General features: G+C 41.7%; 1 protein-coding gene across 3 annotated transcripts in view; it reads right to left on the bottom strand.

Annotated features, from left to right (window-relative positions):
• LOC126383007 (low-density lipoprotein receptor-related protein 8-like) overlaps window positions 1–19,843 on the bottom strand; it is a 161,213-nt gene that overhangs the window by 25,901 nt on the left and 115,469 nt on the right. For all 3 annotated transcript variants that reach the window (XM_050033352.1, XM_050033353.1, XM_050033354.1), the window contains exons 8-11: window positions 15,802–15,921; window positions 14,890–15,015; window positions 5,791–5,962; window positions 538–765 (exon numbers count right to left, since the gene is read on the bottom strand). In XM_050033352.1, coding sequence (XP_049889309.1) covers window positions 538–765; window positions 5,791–5,962; window positions 14,890–15,015; window positions 15,802–15,921 — 646 coding nt within the window. The remainder of the gene's footprint in view (window positions 1–537; window positions 766–5,790; window positions 5,963–14,889; window positions 15,016–15,801; window positions 15,922–19,843) is intronic.

Raw genomic sequence — 19,843 nt, 5'->3', positions numbered from 1 at the left:
CCATTATTAACCCCATCAAACAAAATGGGGGCGCTAGAGAGCTAATTTCTTATCTAGGCCTAACCGCCATATCGATTTTTACTGAACTTGGTAGATATGTAGAACAGGACGCCTCAAGGTGACTGGAGAAATTTAACTCTAATTGGCAACTGGGTGGCGCTATAACAACAGAAAAATGCTTAAAAATGGCTAAAATGCGAAAATCGCTGTGGCTCCCCCTGTGGCCGAATGTTGTTGTTTTTTTTCTACTTTTTGGTATGACTAAGTCATGGTATGGTATGCTGTACATAATCATGGAAACTGTCAGTGTGTCATTCTGTCTGTCCCACATTTTTCAAAAACTCTGTCTGAATACATTGCTCTTCTTAATTTGTTCAGTTGACTATTTAATCTGCAATTTCCTATGACCTGTATCCCAAACACACACCATGTGAAACTGTACGTGGGCAACTGTGCACTCAATGGGTATGGACTAGTATTGGGTATTACGTAATGTGGTCAATGCTTCCTGGACCAAGAAACACATCTCTTCCTTACCCGTGATGGGGATCCAGCGCTATGGCCCGGGGTTCACTCAGGTCTGTGTTGATGAGGACACGTCTCTTGGTGGCGTCCACTGAGGCCACAGAGATGGATTTGTCTCCAGAGTCGGTCCAGTACAGATTGTGTTGGAGCCAGTCCAGAGCCAAACCCACGGGGGTGTGCAGGAGAGAATCCAGCAGCGGCACCTGCTGGGAGGGGTCACTAGCCTCATGGATGAAGGCACTGCAGGGGAAGCAGGGGGGAGGGCGACGAAAGGAGAGAGGGAGTATTTTGAGGGGAGGAGAATATGTTAGTCATCGTCTACAGCAAGCCAGCCATTATTGCAAAATCAATGTGTAGTGGAGGAATGCTGACTGCCTGGTGGGGCCCTATTTTGTGGTAATGAGTCTATACACACTATTCTTCCCTCGCCTACAATACGATTTATCTTTATAAAATACTGACTTAGTTATTTCACCACAAACTAAAGCATTTTACCAACTTTTCCCAAAAAAGTAGTTAGACTGTCACTGAAACTTTGGAACAGCAACTGCAATCACAGAGAGTAAATCTAGTAATAACCACGAGTTGAATTTACTTTGTAAATGGGCTTGCATTTGTACAGCACATCTCTAGTCTTTCACCCACTCAAAGAGCTTTAACACTAGATGTCACCTTCACCCATTCACACGCACATTCATACACTGGCAGACGAGGCTATAAAACAAGGTGCCACCTGCTATTCAGTTAAACATACACACACATTTACACAACAATGGCACAGCCAGCTGGAGCAATTTAGGGTTCAAACTGCCTCATTCGATTAGTGGAAGACACGCTCTACCACCTGAGCTACAATGGCTTAATTAAAAAACAAATGATAACACAATTAAAAAGCTTTTATTTTGCTAAATAATATTTTTGGCACATTATTTTTGTTAAATTGTGAGTGGATATATGAGCACGTCAAGTAGCAACCTCCAGGACTGAAAAATGAAGCCAACGCGGAGGTGCCACAAATTGCAGTTCCTTGAATGGCTACTTGAGGCTGGCTTCAAATCTAACTATGAATTCCATATCTAAAAAAGGTAAAAGTCTTAAGGAAAATAGAGGATTAATTATGTGTGGACATATTAATTTGCTTTCACCACCAACGCTGCAAATTTAAAGTACTAAATAATTATAAAAAGCCATCTTGTAGTAAACGATTTTAATGAATAGTCATTTAGACCTATTCATAATGTTGATAAGCTAATTTAGACTTAATAGGCGGTTAGCTTCATTCAAATATGTTTTGCAACTCCAGACAGATTTTTCTTCTTTATTCTTGGCCAATAATGGCTCTTTTAATAGTAAAAGTTGCCGTCCCCTGGTATAGGTGTAGTCGTGGCTGTTGCTATTTCAGTGTGGTTTCAGTTCATGAAAGTTACCTGTAATGTTTCTGTTATCTAACAAAGTTTTGTTCAGCATTTGGTACTAAAGAACCCTGTAGGGAGTCAGATGATCAGTTTTTGTGTTAAGTACATTTTGGTTTAAGTGGTTTTAAGCCTGTTTTTTACTAGCAAAAATTAGCATTACAACATTGATAGCGCTCCTTGGCAATTGAACATGAACTGTGAAGTTCCACACTTTGAATTTGGGTTTTTGTCTGGCGATGTCTGATCAACAGATCAACAGTCACTGATCAACAGTTGGTGTCTGTCAGTAATGTGCCAAGAAATGTCTCAATGCATTAACTATAGCTGTAAATGCTAACAAAGCTAGCAGCTAGCGTAATGCAGTGGTTCCCAAACTGGTTCAGTCACCGGGTCCAAATTTCTCCTTAGTCATTAGTTCAAGGTCCACACTGTTTAATATATTCAGCATCATATTTTCGTTTGGCCATGTCTACAAGCTAGTTTGCTGTCTCTGTCAAATATATGTCTGTTAGTCACTCTCTCTACAGCAGGAAATGGCACTTCAAAATGAAAGCTCTGTGCCGGAAATTCACTGTACTTCAAAATAAAGTTTGAGAGTCACTTGTGGTCCATTCAGAGTGGACCCGCAACCCACTTTTAGACCATGACCCACTGGTTGGGAACCACTGGTGTAACAGTTATTACCAACCTCTTGACTAAATATGGTCACTTCTGGCATCAGAGTTCGAGATGACGATGGCCCAAAGACCAAACTCAAGGCTTTAAAACATGAGTCCACAAACTGATGAGTGATGTCACAGTGGCTACATCCGTTATTTTATACAGTCTAAGGAGCACATTAAGGACAATGACAAGACACATGAATAGCCGAAAGACTGTATATTATCATGACTCTCCAATCTCCACTGTGCTGTCAAGTGACTGCAGAGGGGAGAATGGGACTAGTGTGTGAGCTGTAGCCTTGGGCCATGCGCTGAGCAGGTTCATCCGGGGGTTAGCGTCCTTCTTAGCTGGACCACTTATCAGAATAGACAAGGTTTAACTCAGGGGTTGCCCTCCTCGCTAATGATTTGGCCCCGGCAGAGGTGTGAGGTGAGGGCCAGGCAGCCCTGCTCTCGAACAGGAATTTCAATTTTAGTTTCCCCAGAGATCTTTTCTCTTAACATCCATTTTATAAAGAGAACACAGTGCTCCAATTAGAATACACTCTAGGGAGAAAATGTAGTTGAGATAACAATAGGAAGGGTGGAATTAATCTAAGGTAATAGCAGGCCTGAGCCATCAACAGAGATGATTAAATATTAAAAACATCAAAAGACTTAACGAGTAGATGCTCAGTATATAAAATACAGGCACATCAAATTGTGTCAGGGTGTAATATACGATTTGGCATATCAAGTGTCTGTAATGTCACATTTAGTTGTTTTTGTTAATCAGAAGTTGTAAAAATAGCTGAAACCTTCTCATGTTCCAGTGGTTTATTTTTGAAAAACCAGGAATATATCAAAAACTATAAAACATACCTTCCTAGTTAGAATGAGAGGTAAGGCCATTGCAGTTTAAAACTAGAACACTCGGAGAGCGCAGACCTCCGCCAAGCAGCTCGGATTTCCCTCCATTTTATTATTTTATTTACTTCGCTTCAACCGATCACCACCAAAATTGTATCATCTGTTCCTTGTCCCATTATCAACCTTTCCTGAAAATTTCATCAAAATCTGTTCAGAACTTTGAGTTATTTTGCAGACAAATAGACAAATGGACCAACGCCGGCGAAAACATAACCTCCTTGGCGGAGGTAAAAATGCAAAGTATACATTAAAGATTATGAAAACTTAGTATACAAAACGTGTGGGGCATTGGGTGCTTTCACACCTGCCCTGTTTGGTTCTGTTCAATTGAACCCAAGTTCATTTGCCCCCTAAGTGTGGTTCGTTTGGGCAGGTGTGAACACAGCTTGGGTGTGCACCAGAACAATCGGACAAAAAACAAACTCCGGTGTGGTTCGTTTGTGGTGAGAACGTGTTCCGACCTGGATCTGAACCAACTGCAGTCACATGACACATTGTTTGGGTTAAACATGAGCATGTTACAGTCCTGGAGGATTATTAATGTGCACCTCCTCCTGTACTGCCTTAATATGCACATTCAGCACATCCAATGCATCAAAACATTGTTTTCTAGTTGGAGCCGCGCCTCGTTTTCAAACTGTATGGTTTGACTAAAATGAACAATGACAGCAATATAGTCCACGATGAGCAGCGCTAAAATCAACCTGCGTAGTTGTCCCTCCATTGTGACATTAGAAAGTGTCACATTTATCTTGCAAGTGTACTCTTCTTCAACGTTTTGTTTACTTCCTGGATTTTTCCCACATGGAAATTCTGACCAATCAAGAGCAGCTTTCTCTCACAAGGCATTTGATCTGGTCCACTTGTAAATGCTGCTGTGAGAACACGAACCAACTCTAGGCAATTATGCAACTTTGTAACAAATTCAGTCCCTGATTCAGACCAAAGTGAATTCTAGGACTGAAAGCACCCTACAATTTTCTGGATTCAAATATCACAGAAAGTTCAACTGAAATAAAGCAAGCATTTCTCATGAGTCCAAAGTGAGGTCAGTTGTGTTCCTAAACTTTACTAGTTAGAGTAAAACAGAACATAAGTAAAGCCTCAATTTCTATACGTAGCCTCGGTCTCTAACCTAAACTCAGGTTTTAATCTGAGTTCAGGTTTGTGATCTAAATCAAAAAGTACCCCTTGGATCACTGAGGAGGAATGGTTTTAATTCTGGGTCCTTGTATTTTTAGTATCTTCTGCACACACAAACAGATGACACACTGACTTGACTGTGGTTACACACTATTCCACTCAACAACTTGCCTGGGAACCAGACGAATCTGGGAGCTCATCATGTTTTATTTGCTCTGGCAGATGCATCTGGTCTCTCTCCGTTTTGGACAGATTTCGAGCAGTCTGAGATGTACCAGACAAATCATAACCATTTTAATTAATATGGGGTGTGTTTGAGACGAAGACTGTAAAGTGGAGTGCCATTGAGGCATTTTGTAGAACAACCAAGATGGCTGCAGCTGAGGAATGATCAACTGCCTGTATAGCTTTTCTTGAGAAGAGAGATGTGTTTGCTGTACTTCTGAAAGGATTTGGCAAAAGTTGAATGTACCAACTCATAACATATCAGATCATCTCTGCAAGCTCTAGTCTGTTCACATTTTACGTCGCTCTGGCATTATTGTGCTGTGATTGGCTGGTGCAACTGTGCTGTGATCTACAACGGGCGGACTTGGTCACTGGTTGCTGTGTGACATGTTGATGACCCATTGATAACAAACCTTGGCAACTGAAAATGGACTGAGAGGTTCCAGAAAAATTCCACTGCATTTGCCATTTGGTCGGGCGATGTCAGGCTAGTGATCAACACTTGGTGTCTGTCAATAATGTGCCAAGAAATGTCGCAATGCACCAAAAAAGACAGGAAAGAAGTAGACTGCTAGCAAGCAACAAAAAATGGCTTTGCAACTGAAATACACTCAACATGTTTAATTAATCCTGAAGAATTCGCAAATTCTGTTTTGGCGAGAAACAGTATCAGTAAACATGCTTACATGCTTACAAAAAAACTCCACTGGGTGCCTTTAATGTTAACGATTTACAATTAGGCTTCAAATGTAGGATTAGTATCCTGATCTAAAACTTAAACCTTAATTCAAAAATGTTTGCAAAGGTTTGATTTTCAAATCTAAGATCAAGTTTCTGATCTATGACAATGTTTGTAAAATGAAATTTGGTTTGTAATTGTAACCCAGGACTCTGCTCTAAACGTTTACCTGTAGATTTTCCGGTGAAAGCGATCACACCAGAAGATGCGGTTGTTGGCCACATCCAGGTCCAGAGCTACAGCGTTCTTCTGGGTGGACACCACCTGGCTGTAGTCCCTCTTCACCAGGTCGATACGTCGGATCTCATGCCGGTTGGTGAATAGCAGGTAAGGGCTCTTCCCTGCACACAAGGCAAATAATATGAAATGCTTAGGAAAAAGTGTGAACTTGCAGCTCAGGAGAGTTTAACAGAGGAATACATTATTGGTAGGTGTAACTGGGATGTGCTTCGATAATGGCCAGTCAAATAAGCTTTGACAATTTGGTAAAGGGCCAGAAGAGGAGTCCAAGTCATTATCTCTTATTAGAGAACTGCTCTTGTCCAGGAGCTGCACAGATCCTATATGCAAAGTCCCTCTTACACACTCTTAGAAACAAAGGGGCAATGGATCGTCAATGCAGAAGAACCCCAGTTGAACCTTTTAAAAGAGTTCCACCTAGAACCCTGTCAGAAGGTGTTACCTAGAACCCAATATTTAGGGTTATACTTAAAACCATCTGTAAAAGGTTTCACCATGACACTTGGTCTAAAGGTTCATCCCAGAAGCCTCTCTGGGAGTACAGTCCAGATCCTTTTGACTTTCTAAGGGTGCTAACAAGAACCCACCCAAGGGGTTCTGTTGAAAACCCTTTTAAATTCCAAGGGTTTCATTCAGGGTGGCATGGCAATGCAGTGGTTAGCGCCGTTGCCTCATACCAAGAGGGTTTCAGGCTGGCTGGGGTCCTTCTGGTGGAATTTGCATGTTCTCCCCATGTCAGTGTGGGCTTTCTCCAGTCCAAAGACATGCAAGTTCGGTAAACTGGTTACCTTAAACTGTAAGCATGCTGTGAGCGTGAATAGTCATCTGTCTCTATGTGTCAGCCTGTGATAGTCTGGCGACCTGTCCAGGGTGTACCCCGCTTCTCGCCCAGTGTCAGCTGGGATAGGCTCCACCCCCCCATGACCCCAACTAGAAAAAGTGGTTACAGATAATGGATGGATGGGTTTCAGCTAGAACCCACCCAGGGGGGCTCTAAAATAATAATTGACTACATTACTCATAGATCTCTCTCCCCCACTAATTATGGTTTTAGACTTACAGGTTAGCCTGGGGCCAAAGGAACCACGTCTAGCAGTCTTGGGCCTCATGAGGCTCCTAAACACTCATACTTCACAACCACGTTTTAGGTTTTCATGAAATCACTACTTGTTATTTCAATGGTGCAGTAAGGTTGGGAACCAGATTTTGGTTCCAAATTAGAACCAAATACAAAATAAAAAGTACTCGTTACCTGTACAAAAGACAAATTTCAGCAGACCACATGGTATTGTATGGCATGAAATGATGGTAAAGATATCAACAATGGCAGAACACACATAAAATGAACTGATCAAGGAGATTCCAGATACCTCTACATTTGAAAATACCATTTGAAACATGGGTAAACATTAGTGAGGATATTGGACGATATTCGATTTCTTGCCGATATCCGATATGTACTGTAACAACCCATTTGACGGATAACCAATAGCGGTGTTTCCACTTGTCTCCCTACCTAATTTTAGTGATCATCAAGTCTCTTCTGTTGTGGAATTAACATTATATTATGCATTTATACTCTTATTCTGACGCCACCAGCAGATGGAGACATAATATACAATGCTTTTCAATGTACGTAATATTCATTCATTGAGCAGATTAAGAAAAAAACATGTTGGCCGATTCTGATAGTTTATTTTAAAGCCAATATCGGCTGATACCAATGTGCCGATATCATCATGCATCCCGAGTAAACATTTGAATATTTACGGTCGAGGATCTTTTAACACCCATGCTTTTCATGATCCTCTTTCTTCTCAAAGGGTTCTTTGATTGAAAAGGGTTATTAATGGAGAGAGAAAGAATGCTTAAAGAAGCCTTTCTTCAAAAATGGGTTCTTCAGAAGCCAATGAATCTCGGTAGAACCTCAGACAATCAGGAAGAACTCTCTTTGAACCCTTATTTCAATGAGTGTATGATTAAACTTTCGCAGGCAAGTAGTGTAGTAATAGCATTATAAAGCAAATGTAGCCTTTAGCCGGTGGAATTAATCTCCAAAGACATTCTGAGCGAACATGCTCTGGATTTAGACTGAATTAGAAATAAGAAATACTGGCTCTACCTGCACGTGTGTCAATAATTAAACCCAAAAAATACAGCATCATACTGCTGCAAAAGAGGGAAATAAAGAGAGTAAAGAGAGAGGATGGCGATAAGCCTGAGACATTGGGTTGTTTTTTCAGCACAGCACTGAAATGTTCGTGTGCTGGGTAAGATAGTTGACCATGCTGAGAAATGCTGTGTGTCAGGCGACACTGTAGACGTTCCTCTACAGTAATAACACCGAGGCTTCACCATAGTGTCAAAAGGCACTGCAGCTTAATGTGCTGCTGCATATTTGTATCACTGTAGTCGATACTCTAAATGTCATCTTTTAACACAGATAAATAACACAACAAAGCTTGTGTGAAACAACTCAATATCCTCCTCTAACAAGAGTGCGGGCACAATAATCCTTCATTAAAAACTGCTGAATAGTTGCTGTATTGATCAGTGTCTGTATGCATCATTAAGTCATATGCTCCGTATTATCTTCTCCTTGCAAATATAGATCAGACGTACCTTAGCATATGGCACCTCTTTAAACAGCAAGCCGTCGACTTTTACACAGGCAGCAGAACTAAATAGACACGCATGAGTGCACACACACTAAAAGACTAGCAGTGCAGTCATTTCCTCTAAGGGGTGATAAACAACCTTGAACAAAGTTAAATCAGACAGATTTCTTACCTTTGATTTAGCCACTGAACACAAAACAATAAAGGATCAGTTACTGAGTTCCCTAAATACACTTTGCAACTGAAATCCAGTTTAACCCACAGAACACAACAGAAAAATGTTAAGCATTAATATCTGGTATTTTTTTCTAACCTGCAATGTGTCCATAATGGGGGCAGCTATGGATTGCAGGTCTCACCTGGCAGCAGAATGCATTTCAAATGCATCTCATATGATCCACTGCGATGAGATTTTTCATTCCCCACTCCCATTTGATTTTATCAGGCCGGAAACTGTAGTCTCGCATGGCCAGACCTATCTCCACACTTCGTTTAGTGCTGTGCCTGCACTGGAGAAATGTCTGGCTGAACCCATAATAATTTCGCTCTAAGGGAAAAAAAACTGCTCTAGATTGTTTCTATTTGCTTAAACCAATCGCAATCATCTTGGGCAACGTGAAGCCCAGGATGCAGTGATGGTGTCAAGATAGTGTCAGGAGGGAACTTACACGTGTGGGAGGTGAGCCCTGGCATTAAAATGGATAAATTCCTTGGAAAGAAAACATTAAAAGACGTTCTAGCGTGGAGGTAGCTAGCTCACAGGTTGTTTCTACTTTCGACGATAACACTTAGATAGTGGAACAGGAGGAGTATTCCATCTGAAATAGGCGGTCAATAGCAGGCTAGTACCAACAGTCTACATCCTGTGAGTCCGACTAGGGAAGCTGTGACCACTACTGGCTACAGCAAGACATCTTCAGCCATGATAGTAGCTCAGTGAGGCTGTACTTAGGCAAAGTAATTCTCTGAGCTAAATGCAAACATCAGCATGCTAACATGCTAATAACAGTTATGCTAAAACGCTGCAACTAAAGCACTCTAATGCTAAAACACACCAAGCAGAGGCAAATTGCAACTCTCTGCAAGCTGCTATGTAATGGCATTGGAAAGCTGCGGTGGCCACTTTGACCTGCAGCTGATTGATTCTGCGCCAAAAAGTGGCCAAACTAAAAGTTGGGGATAGTGTAACTTTTAGCAGTGAATGGCCAATCAGAAACAAGGTCCTGTGTCTCCTGTGACATGTTGACCTATGCTACAAAGAATTTCTTTCCACATGAAACACACAAAGCATGCCTCCTGGATGAAGAAGAATATAATTATGCCAATTATGTAATTATTGAGCAAGTGTAATGTTTACCGCAATTCTAAGCTTGGGCGGTGTCTAATTTACTGAATTAGATGTGAAAATAAGCCCTTTTCCATGTGGTCTCTCTGCTCTCTCTGCTGTTGCAGGCACGACACAGGCCGGGTGTTTACTGTCGGTCCTGTTACCTTTATCTCCACCACTCGTCAGTTGAGCTGCCTCTTGCACTACACTGACCTCTGGTGGCATGTGCTGTGCACTACATGCAAAACATCCTCAGTACAGCCAGTATGAGGTTAACAGAAAGATGAGTGTCCGTATTTTTGACGGTGTGAAAATCGTAACGATTTCGATTTTTTAATACCCTGGTAAACCCTACCACCACCCAAGCCTAACAATCACCATGTTAGTTTACCGAACTAGCATGCTAACATTTGCTAATTAGCACAAAACACAAAACAAAGCTGAGATTGACGAGTTACACAAGTGTTTTGTCATAAACCAACCTTTTGGACAAATTAAAATTTTGATCGGATGACGGCACTAGATTAGAAGTGATCACCAACACCACTGATTACAGTTTACAGGGACAAGATCTGTACAATAGTATAACATCATTGAGGAGGAAGTTGGTGCATCAACAAAAGTCATTACGATTCATGTTCTGGAAATCATGAATGTCTGTAAATAATTTCATAGCAATCAGTCCATTTGTTGTCGAGACATTTCACTAAAAACTTATACTTTCATGAGAGGAAAAGTCAGGGGATTACTAAAGACAAGTAACTTAATCATCTGGGGACCATGAATGTCTGTACAAGAAGTCTTGACCAACCATCCAACAGTTTAGATATTTCAGTCTGTACCAAAGTTGTAGACAGACCGACAGACGGAGATTGCCACTCCTAGAGCTATAGCTTGAGCCTACAGCTATGTTAGCATGGCTAAAAATACATATTTACTTTCAGCCTCAGAGCTATAGAAGAGGACAGCAGTAGATATTTGCATATGGGCTAAAGAAAAAACAGAAATCAGGATGACATAGCTGGAAATAAATCCCTGATATAACAATATGAAATCACAGTAAAGAGACACAGAATGTAGGTTCTTCTTCTTCATTTTAGGTATAGACTCCATTTGGTAGCTTGTCATGCGACAGTATTAGCACACGTAGTTATCAGCACTGAGCATCTACATCACAGTGTGTCCTTATTTCATTTTGGGTGCATGCACACCTATTTTTAGAGCTGCCCACTTGTGATAAGGTCACCCAGGATGCATTTTAATTAGCCCCAAATCTGAACAGGGGCCGTTTATATTATCATGCCTTTATGTTTATTTCCTCATGATTTTTAGCAGGAAAAAGCCAAGTGGGTAATAGATGCCTGCAGGGAGGGTTTTATCACTTCTGGCTGACAACTACAGCCCACCTTTGTCTAGTAACATCTATATAGAGCCTATCTCTCCCTGACATTGCATGGTAATAGGATGGCAGCTGCAGCCAGTTATCTCCAGAGGCAGATATAATATTCTCTCATTAATGGCTCGCTCGCCTCAGTTTTCCGTCTGACAGTCTGTGTCATAGCCTCATTGTAGTATCGTGCTCCTGCACATTCCTGTTTTCTTCCCTTTCCTTCCTCTCCCAGCCCAAAGTCTGAATGATGACAGTGCTGGTCAGGACTAAGTGTTCTCAAAAACTGCCCATTACAGTGACAACATTTCCAACCCCTCTAAAGGGGAAAATGGCCCCCTGCTGGTTTTATGGGCTGTCACGGCAGCGGTGGTTTTCATCGCCTCAAAACCAAGCGGTGGAACTGCTGCATTCACTGCGGTTCTGCTTTCGCTGCTTTTGACACGCAGCCAGACACACAGTTCTCTCCTGGCCATGATAAACTGATAGCAAACACGCGGGGCAGTCATGCACAGAGAAATACACAAGTGCAGACAGAGGCAGGGGGCAGATACAATCCAGACACATATACAGTGTGTACGAATGCAAACACACTCATGTGAGTGCTGAGCTTTGATATCAGCTCAGCTTAATTGAGGGAAATTAAAGCACAGCATTCGGCAGCCACGGGGACCAAATCACCACATTTCATTTAACTCACTGTTTCCTGCCAATTAAATAATGAACATTTTTGGGGAAATGAAGTGTAAACATATAAACTGGCCTCTCGCTGTAAGCCTCTTGCTAATAGCTTTGGGCCATGGTTGGAGGTCACAGAGAATTAATTGGCCTTTTAGCACTTCACTTTGTTCTTTACTAGTCCTACAACTGTTGTCGACAAGCCTAACGGGACACCAGATTCAATTTGATGTAATTCGCTCCCGTCGTGACCCGGCCAGGTACCCCTGAAGAGTTGCTTTACCTAATTATAAGTGTTCAGCATGGTTGAACACATCAGTCTGTCACTCATAAAACAGACTAATGTGACGGGACACTGGGGGACAGATTTGGCCTGGGAGAAACTGAGCCGTTGCCTTGGTGATGCTTGCTCTTTTTTTTAATGATTTAGCAATTATGTGAAATACACAAGCAAGTGCAGAGCCATGATAAGAACCTAACAGCACAAAGATGTTTGTGATTATGAGACGAGGAGGACTTTGACACTGAAGCATAAAAGCTGAGAGTGAAAGTGTTGCACTAATGAGGCACAGTGCAATATCTGAGAGAATGTCTTGTTATCAACAGTGCAACACAGCTTTTTGAACTTTCAGTGGTGGGAAATTTATCTTTACAACAGCAGCTATGTAGGTTATAAAACTGCATGAATATAACTAGAATTACTGCCTTGTGGTTGTATGCCTCAGCAAACCAGTCAAGTTGCTGTCTTAGTTCACATGCGTTTGTCCAGACTCATATGTAGCCATGACAGTAGACAATGTTTCAAATATTAATGTTGCTGCAAAGCTACACATTCTAAAACACGGATGCTTCGCACACATCTTCAACCAGGCAGCACAGAAGACCTAAACAGTCGGCACAGTTTCAAGATCTGTGTCACCAATTCAGTATCTGACCAAATGTCTCACCTTCTGTTCCTGCCGTGTGATGCTGAATTATGGCCAGAAAAGTGTTTTTACAGAACGTTATGATGTCACAATGAAGTTGACCTTTGACCTTTTGAATGTGAAATGTCATCACTTCATCATTTTACCCTGTCTGACAGTTGTTTTTGTTAGTGCTGCACAATTAATCTAATCGCAATCGCGATGTCAGGCTGTGCGATTACATAACCGCATAAAAGGCTGCGATTTGCGATTTAATGTAGGCTAAATAAATGTTAACGTGTGTGCCTGTGAACATGACTACCTCTCCAGTAGTGTGTGGAGTTTGTTGACATTACGCCCACAAGCTATCCTGGTGTGTGCAGCACGTATGGTCAGGTAACCAGCCGGTGTGCATCAGTGACCAACATAGACGCTGAAGAAGAGCATGAGCACGACCAAGAACAGGCTGAGTTGGTGGAGAAAAAAACGCAATGTCTATTACATGGCGATACATTGGATTCATGTACGGCGACGTTGAACAGAAAGACGTGCTGTGTAAATCAAAGAGATAACTGAAAGCCGCCAGAGCTTCAAAAACAACATCCAAGCACAGTTACGCAAACATTTGTAAGTGTCATGGGGAAATCACGGACTCTATAACAAACTATATAATAACAAATGAAAAAATGAACAATTTTGCTCGGTTTCGGCCCACTTGACATGCTGCTGTGTTGTGCTATGACCTATTCACATGCTGGAATTTGTCATTTATGTGACAACGCCTGAACGCAACACAGGCTTGCTCCGCTGTGTAGCCTACAGTGCCAGGCTGCGCTGCTGTGCAAGCAGCGTGTTTGACTGTGCGCAGTCTGTTGATGGTCATTTACACACTGTCCATAACAATAACTATGTCAGGTCAGGTCAGTGCCCCCTAATATAATGTAGGGGAAACACTGAATCAAGCAAGAAGACTCATGATACCATTTATGTATTATATTGTAATCGCAATCGCAAATCGCGATACTGTCCACTCAAATCGCAATCGCATTTTTATCAAATCGTGCAGCACTAGTTTTTGTTATAATTCTTGAAATATGGCCAAAAACAGGTTTTGTGAGGTCGTACTGTGACCAGGTCCAACTTGGATGTTTGTGCCGAATTTAAAAAAAAAAAAAACCCCTGAAGGTGTCATTCACGAGAAAGAGACAGACAAGGCCACAGTGACCTCTGACCATCAAAATCTAATCAGTTCATCCTTGAGTCCATGTAGACGTTTGTGCCAAATTTGAGGAAATACCTTCACGGCCATTTTAGATTTCACGTTCACAAGACTGCGACAGATGCAAGGTCACAGTGACCTCTGACCATCAAAATCTATTAGTTCATCGTTGAGTCCAAGTGGACGTTTGTGCCAAAGTTAAAGAAATGTCCTCAAACTCTTCTTGAGATATCATGCTCACAAGGACAGACAACCCAAAAACATAATGCCTGCAGCCACGGCTATCGCCAGCGCAGAGGCGAGAAAAGTAACAAAATATTGTATTTACCCTATAATACAGGAACATGAAGTGTAATCACAACAGATTCAGAATCTCTGGCATCCTTTCAGATCCATGTCCTGATTTTGACTCATCACTGGTTCTTATCTGCGGCCTCAAAATAAGAACCCTTAACTTAAAGAAGTATTTCACTGCTGGAAAGACGGTCTTTTTACAAAACTAGGTTGTCCATGCAGTAGAAAGACGCAAAGACTTTTGAAACGTCTACATGATTGGAGAACACAGAGTAAAAAGACTCAAGAGGTAGAAAACCTACAACTACCAGAATGCACTGCGCCGAACGAAACCAATAAACACTCCTGCTGGTGGGTGTAGTAATGCGAGTTGGTTTTGGCTCTTCTGAAAACAATATGGCGGCTGCCTGGTAACAAGCAATCATACACAATTATGAGGAATAATTGCAGAAGTGCAACCTGTAGTTCGAGCAACAGCCCAAGAGCAAAAATCAGCCAGATGTTATGATACCAAGCTGGTTGGAAATCAGCAAAGCATCCCTTTAAATCTTACTGTCCCACACAACTTGTATCATTGATCGCTGAGCATTTGCGACTCACCTTCTGCCTTGCAGGTCTTAGTAACGGGGTCCATCTCATAACCTTCGTAGCATTCACATTTAAAATCCCCCTTGTAGTTGATACAGATCTGGCTACAGGCATCAGGGTTCTCACACTCATCAATGTCTGCGGGAAGAAGAGGGAAGAGAGGTTATCAATCAACCGAAAGACAGGGAGACAGTCCAGTTCAGACAGAGACAGACATTGACTAATTCACCCTCATGAGCTGCACTAGATAAGAGAGGCAACTAAATTCCCAGAATATAAATATAGCTATGAATATCTGAAAGGAACGGCTGTAATGGATGAGTAAATATGCACATTCATAACTGCGAGTGCTGGAGAAATACACAGACATGTTGTCTTTGAGTTAATGGGGAGAAAGAAGTCGACAGGGAGACCGGGTGTGTCCCTGTCGACTTCTCCGTTCTGCTTCCTCCCAGCAGATCTCAGGCCTTTTCCTTGGGTGTGATGGAGAAACATTTATGCTAAAAGGATGGGGAAGGGTGTGAAGGACAGAGTTTGTGTATATGTGTGTGTGTGTTTATCTGAGTGTGAGTGTTAGTGTGGGAGAGAATAGTATGACTGTGCTGGTTTCCCTGTGGGAGTGACAGGCTGGGCACATTAAACAAAGACAGACAGCTAGAGAGCTGAAAGCTGCCCAAAGCAATACACCACATATACACACTCCCACACTCACACACACACACACACACACACACACAACACACACACACACACACACACAAACACACACACAGACTTATAGTAGCTGGGTCAGCAGCNCACACACACACACACACACACACACAAACACACACACAGACTTATAGTAGCTGGGTCAGCAGCCAACCTGCCACTCATTTTTTGCATCTCACTTTCTGTCTGTCTATCTAAAGTTTCTTTATTTACCTCCACAAGTCTTTTTGTCCAAAAGCTGGTAGCCGGTGGGGCACTGGCACTCAAAGCCGATCGGTCGGTCCATGCAGACATGGGAGCAGCCGCCGTTGTTGATCATACACTCATTCAGCCCTGGGAGACAAAGAAAAGAAGCAGGTGTTCAAGTGAAGCCAATCATAGAAGAGATAGGGACATTATGGTCACCCAGTAGGTCATTTAGAAGAACAGTGTGTAAGATTTAGTAGGATTTAGTGGCATCAAGCAGTGAGGATTACAGATTGCAACCAGCTGAAACTTTTCCTGGGTAGAATTCCTTCAGTGTTGATTGTTCAGGAGGTTTTTACTGGGAGCCGAATTACATGCAGAGGTCTCTTCTTCTCCAAAACAAACAGACCAGGTGATTTAAACTGATAAAAACACTGGATAAAGCAGTTTTACTTTAAAAATCAGTGTTTCTCATATGCTGTTTGGCACGTCGCAGCTGGCTTGCTTGCCTAGCAACTGCAAAAGTGTGATAGACTATTTTCTCTGATAACTTGGGGTGCTTTCAGACCTAGAGTTGTCTTGCTTTAGTCCCAATCAGGGACTAATTTTGTTACAAAGTTGTATAATTGCCTAGAGTTGGTTTGTGTTCTCATGGCAGCATCTACAAGCGGACCAGATAAAATGATATTAATGCCTCTAAAAGCAGCTCTTGATTGGTCAGAATTTCCATGTGGGAAAAATCCAGGAAGTAAACCAAACGCTGAAGAAGAGTACACTTGCAAGATAAATGTGACACTTTCTAATGTCACAATGGAGGGACAACTACGCAGGTTGATTTTAGCGCTGGTCATCGTGCACTATATTGCTGTCATTGTTCATTTTAGTCAAACCATACAGTTTGAAAACGAGGCGCGGCTCCAACTAGAAAACAATGTTTTGATGCATTGGATTTGTCGGAACACAAATGAACCGCACCAGAGTTTGTTTGTAACCGGACAGAGACCACCTCTTCAAGAAGGTCTCGGTCCGGTTGTTTTGGTGCGCACCCAAGTGCGATTGCTGTGTTCACACCTGCCCAAACAAACCGCACTTGGGGGGCAAAAAAACCTGAGTTCAACTGAACCAAACCAAACAGGGCAGGTGTGAAACCCTTAATGTCTGCTCCCTTTATTCTGATCCAATCACGAGGTTTTTACCATGTGCCGAATTATCCGTGGCTGTCTCTTCCTCCCCAAAACAAACAAACCCAGAGATTTACACCAGTAAAAATACTGAATAAAGCAGTTTCATGTTAAAAAAAAAAAAAAAAAAGTGTTTTTCCAATGCTCTCATCGCGGAGAGGCTACTAACTGTGGTGGCTGTCGGGAAGACACAAACACGCGAACACACGAATGGCTCTAGAGGCAGTGTTTGGTTTGTCCATTCTGGGCTACTGTAGAAACATGGTGGTGCAACAAGGCCGTCTCTGTAGATAAGGACCCGCCCCCATACAGATATAAATGGCTCATTCCAAGGTAAGGAAAACATGACGATACTTATTTATAGGTGATCATACACTTAAGAAAACAAACTTTTTATATTATATTATTCCATTTCTGACAATATATCCTCTTACACACTGGACCTTTAAAAGGTCAAAATCAGATTTCAAAAATGGCCTCTGCCTCATTTACTGTACAGTATTTAAAGTGCAGTGGAATGACTTGTGATATTTGATAAAGGTATATAAACGTGTGGCACACAGGTAAAGAAAATGGATATCAGATTTATAATCTTCATTTTATCTCGGCTCTTGTGCTCAGCTCTCTCCCATCCTGTTGAAATCCTTATCAGATGTTCTCAAAAGTGAAAAGGGAATCAAAGAGACACAACATCACGCACGGTAACCTCTTAAAACCGAGAATCAGGTCCATCTACAGGGATATGAAATATGTGTGTAGAGGGGATTAATGCTGTGAACTGGGATTCTGATGTGTCCCATAAGGATCCATCACAGGAGTGAGTGAGGACATCTAAATTAAACAGGCGCGCTGCTTAAATTGAGGCAGAGTGATGTGAAAGCATCCGGAGAATGAAAGAAGCTGGAAAAAAAAAAACAAGATGTAGAAACACAACCACTCTCATTTTAAACTAGGTCAAAGCAGCTGGCACAAGGTTGGCACACAATAAAGAAGGCAGAGGCAGGCAGATTTGATTGTGCTGCACATAATGGCTTTCTGAATCACTTGATAGCAAGAAAAAGTCACTGGCGGAAATTTTAGGTCAGGTTTTTTTTTTTTATCTCCTCCACAACTTTGTTCACTGCATCATGTAGCAACTGCTGAAGTATCCTTTATCGTTTCACTGATGCAGTGACTTAGCAGTTATCAGGAGTGTACTTTAACCATGTGTAAAGCTCTTCAGCACTCTTTCATGTCCATGTTCACTTTTTAAAAAAACCCTCTCTTTTGAATGAATCATACAAAATAAGCCAACTGAGTGAAAGCTAAGATCACCCGAAAATAACTCCCTCCAACATTTCATTCAGCGGCATAAAGGCTTTGCTTTTTTACACAAACAATTAAGCGTGGCTGCACAATGAACGACTGACAACTGGAAAGGGGTGATAAAGAGAAAAATGGATTAAGCTGCAAGAGAAACCGCACTCCTCAATACAAGAGAGTGCTTAATTCTGTCAACAGCGTCCTACCCAATCCAGTGTAACACATTTGTCAATAGCCAGGGAGCTTTATATCATTAGTCACTGAAAGTAGGGCTACTGTACAGCGTAGCGTGTGTGTGTGTGTGTGTGTGTGTGTGTGTGTGTGTGTGTGTGTGTGTGTGTGAGTAAATAGTTGGCCTGTAGCAAAGCATCTGCAAACTCCCCAAGACAAAAGGAAGCTTCATTAGCTGAATATAGACCAAACTGAAAAAACACAGTAACCTTTAGATACCATGACCTGAGTTTTCACACCACATAAATTTGTAATTCATTCCTTCTGTTTATTTTTATATGAATCAGCGTAGTATGTTATCGCACTAAATAAACAAGGTATTAAATTCTTATAGAATCTGGTTGGGATTTAGATCATGCCCACCTTTATTTTGAAAGGATACAGGCTAACGCTTACAGTGTTATATTCCTTAAAATGCTGCCAATATATATTTATATATATATCTATACATTTTTAACATTCTGGGTGGGTGCCTTTGTACTTCCTGTTAGAATATTTGTTAATGCAGTAGTTGACAGGAGGTAAACAGGGACCAAAGCTGTAGCCCTAGCAACAGAATAGCAATGGAAAGGAAAGATGTGCAGATTGAGAGTTCATAGGCAAGAGCAACAAGTAAAAATTTTGTAACATGGCAACTCGCATTGATGGTCATGTGACGAGGAACAACTAAGCCGAGATGCTTCGGTTGCGTCTGGTTGCTATGATATGGAAAATCCATGGAAGTTAACATGTCGGCACCAGGTTGAGTACCCGCTTTGGGAACAATGAAGCATGCAGGGAGAGAGGAAGGATCCACAGGTCTGTGTGGGTTCATGACAGGAAACATAATATACATACTGTCTACTAATAGATTTCTCCTTCATTGTTGTTGTTGTTCAGCATTTGGACATGTAAGATGTGACGGCTTGTCTTTGTGGTATTTGTCCCTACTGCCAAAGTTCAATCAGTGTCAACCGTGGCGTTTTTAACCAAAGTTTAACCTTTTTTAACTCTCAGCGCTAACGCTGGTTGTCGGTGTTTGTAGCACAGCCTAAATATGGGGCGCTCCCATTGCAAAGCATTAAAAAACATGCCAGCCTAACATGGACATGGCCCCTTACTCTCAGTCTTGCAGAGACTAAAGTACTATTCAGATGGGATTAGTTTTACATAGGGATGTGGGCTAATGTCCGTTTACCACAGGAATGGTAATATAAATGTTCGATTCGCATGGGACAAGAAATCTCTGTAATTCTACCAGAGATGGGAGTGGTGTCACCTCCCTGTCGGCATGTGCGTGCTACGTTGCTTCCTGTAAGCATCAGCTGAAAGATAATAATAATAATAATTAATGATTAGCCCAATATGAAATATTG

This window comes from Epinephelus moara, chromosome 21 (assembly GCF_006386435.1).
Source record: "Epinephelus moara isolate mb chromosome 21, YSFRI_EMoa_1.0, whole genome shotgun sequence".
Lineage (NCBI taxonomy): Eukaryota > Metazoa > Chordata > Actinopteri > Perciformes > Serranidae > Epinephelus > Epinephelus moara.
Note: the sequence above shows the minus strand (reverse complement) of the source record. Positions and strands in the feature narration are given on the sequence as shown.